The sequence below is a fragment of the Antechinus flavipes genome, chromosome 6, assembly GCF_016432865.1.
Source record: "Antechinus flavipes isolate AdamAnt ecotype Samford, QLD, Australia chromosome 6, AdamAnt_v2, whole genome shotgun sequence".
In the NCBI taxonomy this organism is placed as follows: Eukaryota; Metazoa; Chordata; class Mammalia; order Dasyuromorphia; family Dasyuridae; genus Antechinus; species Antechinus flavipes.
Genome location: NC_067403.1, coordinates 251,671,169 through 251,684,474, shown reverse-complemented (window position 1 = coordinate 251,684,474; position 13,306 = coordinate 251,671,169). Strand labels below are relative to the sequence as shown.

The following is a 13,306-nucleotide window of genomic DNA, read 5'->3' as shown; positions in this document are numbered from 1 at the left end:
GCTTAGTATAGGCTACACAACATTCTCTTGTTAGAGATTTGTTCTAGAGAGGATGCAGTGATGACGTGAGTTATTCCTTTATATATTTTTCAGTTTTTCCCCTTTGTGATTACATGTACTTCTGGGTGAAACAATGAAATTACTTCAGATTTATTTATTTTAAATTTTATATAACAATTTTTTAAAAATAATTTATTTAATTGTTTCCTCAGTTATACATAAAATAATTTTTATTTGATTTTTAAAACTTTTGATTCCAGATTCTCTCTATTATTCCCACTCCAGTTCCTTTTAAGAAAACATATGTGAAATTATGCAAACCATTTCTATAAAAGTCATGCTGTGAAAGAAAGGAGATCGCTCCACTTAATTAAAAAAAAAAACCTGACAAAAACAAATTTGAGACAGGGCAAGAGAAACAGATACACACATAGAGAGATAGAGAGATATAGAGAACAAGAAAAAGAGCAGGAGTGATAGAGAGACAGAGACAGAGAGAAAGCAAGAGAGAGAGAGAGAGAGAGAGAGAGAGAGAGAGAGAGAATATACAACAACCATTCAGACACATGACACAGTCATTTTCTTCTCTGGGTATGGAAAGATTTTTTAAAGTCACTTTTAAGAAACATCTGACACAGAAAGAGCATGGCTGACAGTGAAACTGTTGAAGTAGCTTTGAAATCTTCAGGAATGATTGGATTCAGTAACACAAGACGAGACTGTTTCAACAGGAAACATTGGATTCCTTGAGATGAAAAATTGTTGATGAGACTATTGCAGTACTTCAGAGTTTACAGGAATTATTGGATTCCTGGCACATGAACGAATGGACAATACATTCCTTTTGGACTATTTCTTGGACTTATGGACATGTATAAATTCTCATGTTGATTCATGTTATTGGTGACGTTACTACTAGCCTGTGTTATATTGCTATGTGCTTATATATTTTATGTAATTATGTGTAATGCCTCCCATATAGATGGATTTATGTACACCTTGTTTCATACCTGTTTCAAGTGAGCCCCTTTAGAAACCCACTAATCTGATTTGATTTTCCATTTCCTTTGGTGTTTTCATCTTTCTTGCTGCAGAATTGATTCTATGATATAATAGTGATGCTGGACAAGACGTTAAAAAGATTCTTGGTCGATGAGGTGATAAAATCAGTCGATTAATCCCCACTGTTCACTGGAAATTCAAATCCTGAAGCAGTTTAAACCTTTGTCCACATAATATGAAGATGGGACCCACTGGCAAAGACCCTGTTGTTAGAAACGATTGAAAGTAAAAGGAACAAAGAATGGTACAGTTTAAGATAGATAGTGTCATTATCCCCAATTATAGCTGTGATAAATAGTCAGATTCTGTGGCTGTCATTGGAGGGATGTCAGCTACACTTTCTATGGCCATGGCCACCATTCTCAAACTGTATAAAGTTCCACAGATAAGAGAGACCAATACAGTCACAATTTTTGATATTTGTGCTGAAATAGAAGTAAGATTACTTAGAGAAGACATGTAATTTTATGCTTACCTATTTAATTAACAGCTTCATACATGGGACACAAAAATGTTCCACTTGAATTTACAGAAAAGAAATAGGAACAAAAAGTCAATGTTCCAAAGAGACCGATTTAGCTACAAAGTTAACCCAAAAATATTCTATCTTTCAGTCAAGTTATCTAAAAAGGGTAAAGACCTTTTTAGAGAATTTTTCCTCCTTGAAATGTTTCAAACAGAAACTTAGAAAGTACTTGATGGAGACATTGGAAAAAGGATTCTTGGATGGGCTCAGTTTCAGATTTTCCTTCCAACTTTTCCATTCCATAGAACCATAATTTTGTGATCTAAAACTATAAATTCAAATTTACAAGCAAATCATCTGCTCTGTGAAACTCATTAATGGTTGTTTGTTATACAAATATGAAGGCCAAATTCCTACAGTGAAGGAACTCATTGTCTTCTTTATGTTTCATTTAGATTAGCTATGGTTCATTTGATCTTCTATTAAATGATAAAGTCCAGTATCCTTATGTATATCAGATGGGGAAAGAACAATCTGCTCTTCACCTGGCATTCATCCAATTGATGCTGCATTTTGACTGGACATGGATAGGACTGCTTATTTCTGATAACCCAAAAGGGAAAATGTTCTTCAAGGATCTGAAAGAAGAAATGGTCAGGAATAATTTGTATGTGACTTTTAAGGAAACAGTGCCCAGAAATTTTAGAGAAAGAGAAACTTTTGACCTATTTTCTAGGATTATTTCATCATCATCAAATGTGATTTTCATCTATGGAGATACTGATTCCCTTCATGAACTTTCCTGTGCATTGATAAGTTTTAAAACTTATGGGAAATTGTGGATTACCACATTTTTCTGGGATTTTTCTATTGATTCTAATTCTGAACTTTCCCCTACTTTTCATGGTACAATACTATTTTCTCATACCCAAAAGGAAATTCCTGGTTTTACAGATTTTGTAAGAAGCCTGAATTCAAGTGTGAACCCTGAGGACATTTTCCTAAAATCTTTCTGAGAGAGAGCCTTTCATTGTAGATTTTCCAAAAAAAAAAGTGATATAGAAATATTCTCTCCTTTGTGATCAAAAGATCTTTCCTTCAGAGATTTGCCTTCTATGGATAATGACATGGTCCTTATGGAACTGATTCCAAATGTTTACAATGCAGTGTATTTAGTGGCTCATGCCCTCAATCAAATGCTCCATTCTGAGGTAAAGGAAGCATCAGACCTTGCAAGAAACCTAGATCTTCCTTGGAAGGTAGCATATCGCTTCAAAAACTGGGCTTAGCATAGGCTACACAACATTCTCTTGTTAGAGATTTGTTCTAGAGAGGATGCAGTGATGATTTGAGTTATTCCTTTATATATTTTTTCAGTTTTTTCCCCTTTGTGATTACATGTAATTCTGGGTGGAAACAATGCAATTACTTCAGATTTATTTATTTCAAATTTTATATAACAATCTTTTTAAAAATTATTTATTTAATACTTTCCTCAGTTACACTTAAAATAATTTTTGTTTGATTTTTAAAACTTTTGAGTTCCAGATTCTCTCCATTATTTCCACTCCAGTTCCTTTTAAGAAAACATGTGAAATTATGCAAACCATTTCTATAAAAGTCATGCTGTAAAAGAAAAGAGATCTCTCAACTTAATTTAAAAAAAAAACCTGAAAAAAATAAATTGAGACAGGGCAAGAGAAAGAGATACACACATAGAAAGATAGAGAGACAAAGAGAAGAAGAAAAAGAGTAGGAGTGATAGAGAGACAGAGACAGAGAGAGATAGAGAGAGACAGAGAGACAGAGAGACAGAGAGAGAGAGAGAGAGAGAGAGAGAGAGAGAGAGAACGAATATACAAAAATTTGATACAGAAACATGACACAGTCTTTTTCTTCTCTGTGTAGGAAAAGATTTTTTTAAAATCACATTTAAGAAACATCTGACACTGAAAGAGCATGGCTGACAGTGAAACTGTTGAAGAAGCTTTGGAATATTCAGGATTCATTGGATTCCATAACACAAGATGAGACTGTTTCAGCAGGAATCATTGGATTCCTTGAGATGAAAAATTGTTGATGAGACTATTTCAGTACTTCAGAGCTTACAGGACTTATTGGATTCCTGGCACATGAACTAATGGACAATACATTCCTTTTGGATTCTTTCTAGGACTTATGGACATATATAAATTCTCATGTTGATTCACGTTATTGGTGACATTACTACTAGCCTGTGTTATATTGCTATGTTCTTATGTATTTTATGTAATTATGTGTAATGCCTCCCATATTGATGGATTTATGTACACCTTGTTTCATACCTGTTTCAAGTGAGCCCCTTTAGAAACCCGCTAATCTGATTTGATTTTCTATTTCCTTTGGTGTTTTCATCTTTCTTGCTGAGATGTCAGGGAGGGCGTGACCACCTTCTTTTTATGGTGTTTTCACTCCTTTTTCGAGCAGTCAGGGAAGGTGTGATCACCTTCTTTTTGGGGTTCTCACCTCCTTGAGAAGTCAGCGAGGTCATGACCACCTATGTTCTAAAACAAAAAAAAAGCATGAGATGTTAGAATCCTAGTGTTAACTCAACTTGAAACAAGGTGATAACTCAAGAGAGATGTTAGAATCCTAGTGTTACCTCAATGGAATTGATACAATGTTTTTGTTCACACCTTTAGAGTGCTCATATAAGCAAGATGTATTTAAGTACTCATTGTAGTTCAGACTTTTGGAGATTTCAGGGTTTAATATGAGATATTCAAATTCACACTTCCCTTAATCCCTGCCTCCAGAAGGAGTCAACCTTTGGGAGATCATATATAAAGAGGCTCTTAGCTTTGGGTTAGTTAGTGACTTCGGAACATTGCCAGGGGTTGGAGAGGAGCACTCTGGGAGGAAGCCCACAAGCCCTCTATCGGAAGCTAGAGAGATTCATTCCATTTTCCACCTGGTTGGCTGGAGGCTGATGGACAAACCTTTGGATTTTGAGATATTCGGAGGGAGCTCTTGGAACCAAGCAGAGAGATAGTCCAAGAAAACTAACCAGGCTATTTTGAGGAAGCAAGATCTGAACTTTTAACCCCTGGCTGCAATTGGGGTAATTATTGAGCTGAACTGATACTAGGGTTATCTCCCCAAGAAACCTGCTCCCAGAGAGAACCATCATTTATATTATATTTTAAATAAGAATTACACCACACATTCTTTAGAGTATTCATAGATCATTGTATTACTGAGAACAGCTGGTCATCACAGAACATTGCTATTACTGTGTATATACTAATTTAACTTTGCTTGAGTCCGTGGAGGATTTTCGAACATTTTTTTTTCTGAGAGCATTGTGCTCATCATTTCCCATAGAACAATAACATTACATGAAAAAATATGCTAAAATTTATTCAACCATTTCCCAATTGATGGACAATCCCTCAATTTTCTTTTCTATATTCCATTTGCTTTTCTTACTTAATGTACTCAATTTGAAAATTTGTAGAAGTTGGCTTTCATATATGCAGCTCTTCTTTATTTTGTAGGAAAAACCCAAATCTGAATGCTGTTCTAATTCCATTTTGCTTAATTCCACTAGTCTTTTCATTTGCTTGGACAAATTTGCCTTGTTGTGTATATATAGGAGTTATTTGGAGAACACATTACAGGTCTTCAAAAATATGACAGACTTTGGCCTCTTTCCCATCAGTGGTTAAAGCATATGTTTGTATTAAGATGTTGAACAGTTTTCCTTGGATTCCAACAGATACCATCCCATTATTTTTGATTTAATAGCCAAGTATATCTTTTCTCACCTTTTTATATAAAGACAATTTCACTTCTTATTCTTTTCCACAGTAATATATGTGATGATTACTAGAATTAAACTTTGCTAACAAAGTTTTCTATAATTATAACTCTTCTCTCTCTCTCTCTCTCTCTCTCTCTCTCTCTCTCTCTCTCTCTCTCTCTCTCTGTCTCTCTCTGTCTCTCTCTCTCTCTTTGTCTACTCTCTCTCTCTCTCTCTCTCTCTCTCTCTCTCTCTTTCTCTCCGCTCTCTCTCTTTCTCTCTCTCTCTGGCTCTTGTCCTCTCTTGTATGTGTGTTTTCAAGAAAAATTTATGTCTGCAAGATTTGGACTTAGAAGAAAGATAAGAGCTGCAGAACTGATTCTATGGTATAATGGTGGTGCTGGACAAGACTTTAGAAAGTCTCTTGGTCGATGAGGCGATAAAATCAGTCAATACTTAAATTAATCCCCACTGTTCACTGGAAATACAAATCCTGAAGCAGTTTAAACCTTTGTCCACATAATATGAAAATGGGACCCACTGGCAAAGACCCTGTTGTTAGAAATGATTGAAAGTAAAAGGAACAAAGAATGGTACAGTTAATGATAGATAGTGCCATGGAAACGATTAATATGAACTTGAACAGACTTTGAGATATAGTAGAGCATAGCAGGGCAATGTAGGCTATGGTCCATGGGGTCATGAAGATAACTAAACAACAAATGTGTACTATGAATTCTGCCCAATTAGATTATTTTTCTTTTCCCTAAAATAATCAGGTCTTACCATTAAATTTCTCAGTGGCAACAATGTAGATTAAATTTCTGTTTTTCAACCTTCTCATTCTATATTTTGTAATCCTCTGGGAAATTTTCTTGAATATTTTCCATTGACCACTGAAAACCACAACCAGAGTGTCCCAAATAAATTTCTAGCTTTTACTGAAAACTCTGTCTCAACTCTTCCTCAGATTGAATTATTGTTTCATTTTCTTACACTTTGTCATTTTAAAATTTCATTCACAATTTGTTCCATTGAAATTATTCTCCTTCCTAATTTTTTTCAGGAATGATTTTGCCAAAGGTTTAGTTTCATTATCATTTCTATTTGCTTTTATTTTAACCTTGATTTGCATCACTGTGAATAGCAAATTTTCCTTTATTCCTAAATTGACCTTAATAGCCACTTCTGAGATTTATATTGGAAAACTTTATTTTTCTCTTTTTCCTCTTTTTTTTATTGAAGCTTTTTATTTACAAACCATATGTATGGGTAATTTTTTTTAATATTGACCCTTGCAAAACCTTCTGTTCCAGATTTTCTCCTCTTTCCATCCACTCCATCTCCTATATGGCAGGTAGTCCAATACATGTTAAATATGTTAAAATATTTGTTAAATCCAATATATGTATATATATATATATACATACATATACATACATATATATATATATATATATATATATATATACATACATATACATACATATATATATATGTGTGTGTGTGTGTGTGTGTGTGTGTTTATAAGTTGTCTTGCTGCACAAGAAATATTGGATCAAGAAGGAAAAAGACCTGAGAAAGAAAATAAAATGCAAGCAAACAACAACAGAAAATGTGAGAATGCAATATTGTGGTCTACCCTCATTTCCCACAGTCTTCTCTCTGGGTGTAGATGGTTCTCTCCATCACTAAACAATTGGTACTTGTAATGTTCTGGTTAGCTTTCTGGAGGACTTGGAACCAGCCTTTGTTTCAGCAGAGTAATTACCATGAGAATAGCTAGAGATAAAGTCCAAAGTCTTTATTGTTTCCTTCACAGTCTCTCTCCTTCACTTGGGGGCCTGTCTAGCTTTCTGGAGGGCCTTCAGATGGGACTTGTTTTCAGTGGAGAATTAAAGGAAAACCACCAGGAGCCTGATCCAAGATGGAATGGTCTCTCCTCCAATCCTTCTTCGCTCATATATATATATGTATATAAAAATATTAAGCATATATTATATGTATATTAATTATATATAATTATAATATTAGTTATATATTAAAATATATAACACATATACATTATATATATAATTATATTATCATAGATGTCAATCTTGTAGAACTATATTCAGTACTAAGTACATGCACTGAACTAGAATACTATTAATCACCATGCTAAACTAGATTAACATTGTCTTACCAATTTTATTGAGTTAACACCTTCTTTCAAGTATACTTCTCCAGATGTCTAGCCTTTACAGGAACTGGTTTGAATCACCTCATTGTTGAGGAGAGCCAAGACCATTAGAATTGATCACACAGTCTTCTTGTTGCCTTGTTCTTGTTCTGCTCATTTCATTTAGCATCAGTTCATGTAAGTCTCTCCAAGCCTCTCTGAAATCATCCTGTTGGCCATTTCTTGCAGAACAATAATTTTCTATAACATTCATATACCACAATTTACCTAGCATATTTGTAGAAAATAATTGGGTACCGGTTTTTTAATTTTTCATTTGTCCTTAGTTTTCAAGGAGAAAAGAGAAAAAGAGTTCAGAAACTCTAAGAGAAGGTCAAGAAGGAGAATGAAAACTTTTGGAAGCTCCAGATTACGAGCCTGTTTTCCATTGATAGTCAATTTTGGGACATGGGCATGAATCTTCCTTTCCACAAAGATTAACAACCACCTGTCCTTGCTTTCAGCTCCACCACTTTCTGAAATCAATCAGTTCTGTCAATAATGCCAGTGATGGGTCACATGAGGATGGAGTCCAGGCAGATGCTGAGACGTATGATATACTCAATTATAAATCCTTCCCTGACTATATAGAGACGCTGGTCAAAGTGGGTGAAGTGAGTCCTCTTACTCAGAGATTCACCATTAAGGAAGAAGACATAGATTGGCCAGAAGATTTCCATCAGGTAAGGAGCCAATGAATATCAATGTTATCACTTTGTCTCTTTCGTTTCCTGGACACTGGTTGTTTCTTCACTGTTACAATGATGTTTCTCACAGATACTGGAAATGTGTGTGATAGACTACTTATATCCCCTAGAGTAGACAACAATTATCCCCCAAAGGCATTTATTTACAGATGATTACCCAATATCTGGATTTGTATAGACAAATAATTTAATCTGAGTTTGTATTTGAGTTGGGTACAGTTGTACAAAGCTCTGTTTTATTTTAAAGACACAATGGCTTTAAAGATTTTTTAATATAAATGTTGCAGCTATAGCCTCTGCTGATATGAAACATGTATTTCTATACAATTTCATCTGTGTATAATTGGATATATTCCATCGCCCTTTTACAATAGTCCCAAGAACAGATTTCAAATATCAGCCTGAGAATAAGATTAGCCTGTAAAATCACCAGATTCTTTGATTCAATCAAGCACTAAGTGTGCAATTAGTTTATTTTGGTAGATATTCTCTAAAATTGTGATTCCCTGAAATATTCTGGGTAGAATGCTTGAATTTTTGGAAACACAAAAAAACAAAACTTTCAGGGGTTGTAAATTAATAAAATATATTTCCTCTTGTGTGGTCAAAGACATTTTAGCATTAACAATTCTGGAATGGAATGAAGTTTAGAGTTAAAATGGTACTTGTGAAAAACTAAGCCAACTAGATATTACAATTAACAAATATCAAAGAGCTTGATTGTACCTACTGGTTAATTTGTGTACATACATTGGGGATAAGATGATCTGAAGTGGAAGATGAAGATTCAAGTTTTCCATTGAGAATTACATCATTCTTGTCCTTTATTCTATCTGTCTGTCATAGGAGAACTTTGAAATCTTAATTTCCTCAATTCATCCATCTTTCACCAGTTGTTTTTTCAACAACATTTTCTCCCTTTCTCTGCTGGAAATATAGACTCCAACTTCTAGGTGCAATCTGAAGTGTGGCCCTGGATTCCAAAAGATAGCTCTTGAAAGCCAGCCCAGGTGTTGCTATGTTTGCAATCCATGTCCTGAAGGGACAATTTCCAACCAGACAGGTGGGTTCCTAAAGACTGTCCTTCAAAGTAATTTACATTCTCATTTGTTAATCTTAAACTGGTGTGCTTTGTATTTGACAAAATCACAATAATTTCTGAGTTGAAATAACATTGCATTTATTCAATCCTCTTCATTCAATGTGCTTTGTGATCATTCTTATAATTAGAAGCATCCCATGTCCAAGATACCAAAAATCTGTCAAAGCAGAATCCATCAGGATTTTACTACCATGGGAATCCCTAATACTTCCTTGACCTTGCAGCCTAATTGGAATCTTCCCCATTCCTGTAGGAAAGCTTAGTCTAAAACTTAGTTCTAAACTTCTTCTCTCTTAAGGGAAAAATTAATAGAAAAAAATTTAATTCTAAAAACTTTCTAAGCATAGATGCTTTTGGTTGAAGGGCAGAAGTCTGGTTTCTGGATTTAGTCTTCATGAAAATATCCCTTGGCATAATATTGATCAGAGTCCTCAAGGGAGATTATTTGAAAGATTTGTTTTCTGGAGGATGGAGCCACAACTCAAAAAAACTTGGCTCACCAAAAAATGAATAAAAATTGATCATCCTCAAACCTATCTCAGTGTCAAAACTGATGAGACCTCATTCTGATTTGCTTTGTATTTGATATTGATCAATAAAATAGTATGTTTGAAAGCTTAAGCTTTGGGGGATTTTTTTGGGGGGATTTTTTTGGTAGTTTTTCTTTCTCCATTTATTAAATCTTCTATTTTGTTTACATAATACTTACTCTTTAAGTCAGTCCTTTGGAATTCGATTTTTATTCTCATTTTACTTACATTGTTATGATGAAGCTCCCAAAATAGACTATTTCTCACCTTATTTCAGTTAGCATTTCTTTTTTTTCCAATCACAATTATTTTTCAGAACATAATGTGTAGTATTTATTATGAAGGCTTTCTTTTTTATAATAATAGCTTATCACTTGTCAAAATACATACAAAGATACTTTTAAACATTCATCCTTGTGAAAAAATACCTTGTGTTCTCAATTTTTCTCCCTCCTTCATCTTTCTTTTTCCCTAGACAGCAAGTAATTCAATGCAGTTTAAACATGTGCATTTCTTCTCAACATATGTCCATGTTTATTATGCTTCACAAGAAAATCAGACCAACAGGGAAAAAATAAGAAAAAAAAAAAAAACAAGGAAAGAAATAATGACAAAAAATGGTAGAAATACTATGTTGTGATCCACATTCAGTCCCCATAATCCTCTCTCTGAATGTAGCTGGCTGTATCCATCACAAGTCTCATTGTTGAAAAGAGCCAAGTCTATCACAGTTATCATCACATGGTATCTGTTTCAGGGTGCAGTGTTCTCTTGAGTCTACCTACTTCACTTTGCATCAGATAATGGAAATCTCTCCCGGCCTTTCTGAAATCAGTCTGCTGATCATTTCTTATAAAACAATAATATTCCATTACATTCATCTACCATAATTAATTCAGCTACTCTCCAACTGGGCATCTACTCAGTTTCCAATTCCTTGCCTCTAAAAAAAGAACTCTGAAAATATTTTTACACATGTGGGTGTTTTTCTTTTTTATGATCTCTTTGGGATATAGACACAGTAGATCCACTGCTAGATGCACAGTTTGGTAACCTTTTCCTCATAGTTCCAAATTGCTCTCCAGAATGGTTGGATAAGTTTATGACTCCACCAAAAATGTATTAGTGTCCCAATTTTCCCACTTCCCCTCCACCATTTTTCATTATCTTTTCCTGTCATCTTAGTCAATCTGTGAGGTGTGAAGTGGTACTGCAGTTGTCTTAATTTGGATTTCTCTAATCAATAGTGATTTCAAGCATTCTTTTGTATGACTAAAAATGGTTTTAATTTCTTCTTCGGAAAATTGTTCATTTTCTTGGACCATGTGCCAATTGGAGAATGGCTTGTAGCTATAACCTTACATTCAGAGAAATACAACAAAAAATGTTTTTCACCTAATTTTTAAAAACCAACTCTTGGCCTTCCTCTATGGTTTTGTTTCATTTCTGTTCTTAAAGTATTGGATTTTGTATAAAAGGACCCTTTTGGACTCATTGTAAGGGGTTTCCAATTAATGGATTGCAGGAAGTTTGAATTTTTGTTTAGCAAATCGATGATATAAAATAAATAATTTCAACACATTATTTTATCCATATGTGGAGAAATGAGGAAACTGAAATGTATCTTTATTTTATTCAGCCTTTAGAATATTTTTCCTTCTTACTTAGGAGTCCAAAAATGAGATGGGGCTCAATATGAAATGAATAACACTGTGCTTTATAGAGGACAAAAAACTGATCAATCTGGGATATAGCATGATTTTACTATTGTTCATAGATGCAGAGCAGTGCCTGCAGTGCCCTGAAGATCAATATCCTAATAGGGAAAGAGATCATTGCCTCCCCAGGATTGTGACCTTCCTGGCCTTTGAAGAACCTCTGGGAATGACTCTGGCCTGTACAGCCATCTGCTTCTCCCTCCTTACTGTGCTTGTCCTGGGGTTCTTTGTGAAACACAGAGACACCCCCATAGTCAAAGCCAATAACCGCAGTCTCAGCTACATGCTGCTGGTCTCCCTCGGCCTCTGCTTCCTCTGCTCCTTGCTCTTCATCGGCCATCCTACCACAGCCATCTGCCTGCTGCGACAAACCACATTTGCAGTTGTCTTTACAGTAGCCATTTCCTCCATTTTGGCTAAAACTATCACTGTGGTTCTGGCTTTCAAGGCCACAAAACCAGGCAACAGGCTCCGCAGGTGGCTGGGATCCACAGCATCTTATTCTCTCATTTTCACCTGCACACTCATCCAAATGTGTCTCTGTGGCATCTGGCTTGGGACATCTCCCCCCTTCCTGGAGATGGACATCCACTCTGAGGCTGGCTCCATTATCATCCAGTGCAATGAAGGCACTCTCCTCATCTTCTACTGTGTCCTGGGCTACATGGCCTTGCTGGCCTTGGCGAGCTTCACCATGGCTTTCCTGGCCAGGAACCTCCCAGATACTTTCAATGAAGCCAAGTTCCTGACCTTCAGCATGCTTGTGTTCTGCAGTGTCTGGATCTCCTTCCTGCCCTCGTACCAGAGCTACAAGGGCAAGGCCATCGTGGCCTTGGAAGTCTTTGCCATTTTGACCTCCAGTGCCGGGATTCTCACTTGCATCTTTGCTCCCAAGTGCTATGTGATCCTTCTAAGAATAGAACAAAATACTCAGGGGATACTTAAAAAGAAAGCAACTCCCTCAGAAGCCAGGTCTTCTCAAGCTAGCCTATCATAGTCAAGGAGCTCCTTTCATCCGAAGTCATAATAAAATGTTAAATGAATCTCATTCATTTGCTTCTGTTTTCTCTGATATTCACCTTTGGATTTTATTTCAATATAATAGCCTTTTGCAAGCATTCTATTGCCTAATTTAAGAATAAAGGTAGAATGGGATCACTTGTTATTTTGAATTAGTTTACAGATAGCAGATTATATGTGAATGACATTTTTCAATATTGGTGGAAAATAATTGTGGAATTTAAGTAAATGACTGTTTGGTTTCCAAGCCTCAATTTTAATAAGTCCATCCAGCATTCTGAATCATTGATGTGTTGCTTGGAAAATTAGAACTTTAATTTAATTTAATATAAATTTAATTTTAGTTGCTTGTATTATATCATTAACAAATATTTTTGAGTGAATTGAACCTATCTATGATAGAAGATTTATGGGAGAATGGTAAGTAATTTGCTGAGTTGAATGGTTTCTAACCAGTGAATATGGACTCGAAATTATTTAGCCAGTCACTTTTCCATTAATAAATGAATTGTAGAGTGATCATTGGATCTAGAAATCTGTTCCAAAGCCTTATTATTTCCATCAAATACATCTTGTAAAAATAGCTTGGTCATATAAGTAGTTGATTGCCATGGAATAATAAAAATGAGATAATAAAAATGCAGGACTAATAAGAGGCTTTTCTTTCTTCAAGAAATGGCCTTCAACTAAAATATTTTA

The 13,306-nt window shown here is 35.0% G+C and overlaps 1 protein-coding gene across 1 annotated transcript in view; it reads left to right on the top strand.

Annotated features, from left to right (window-relative positions):
- Nucleotides 1-12,584, top strand: part of LOC127541688 (vomeronasal type-2 receptor 26-like) — a 28,583-nt gene extending 15,999 nt beyond the window's left edge. The window contains exons 2-4 of the mRNA XM_051966903.1: nt 7,995-8,213; nt 9,177-9,300; nt 11,647-12,584. Of these exons, the coding sequence (XP_051822863.1) occupies nt 7,995-8,213; nt 9,177-9,300; nt 11,647-12,584 (1,281 nt within the window). The remainder of the gene's footprint in view (nt 1-7,994; nt 8,214-9,176; nt 9,301-11,646) is intronic.
- The last annotated feature ends 722 nt before the right edge of the window (nt 12,585-13,306 follow it).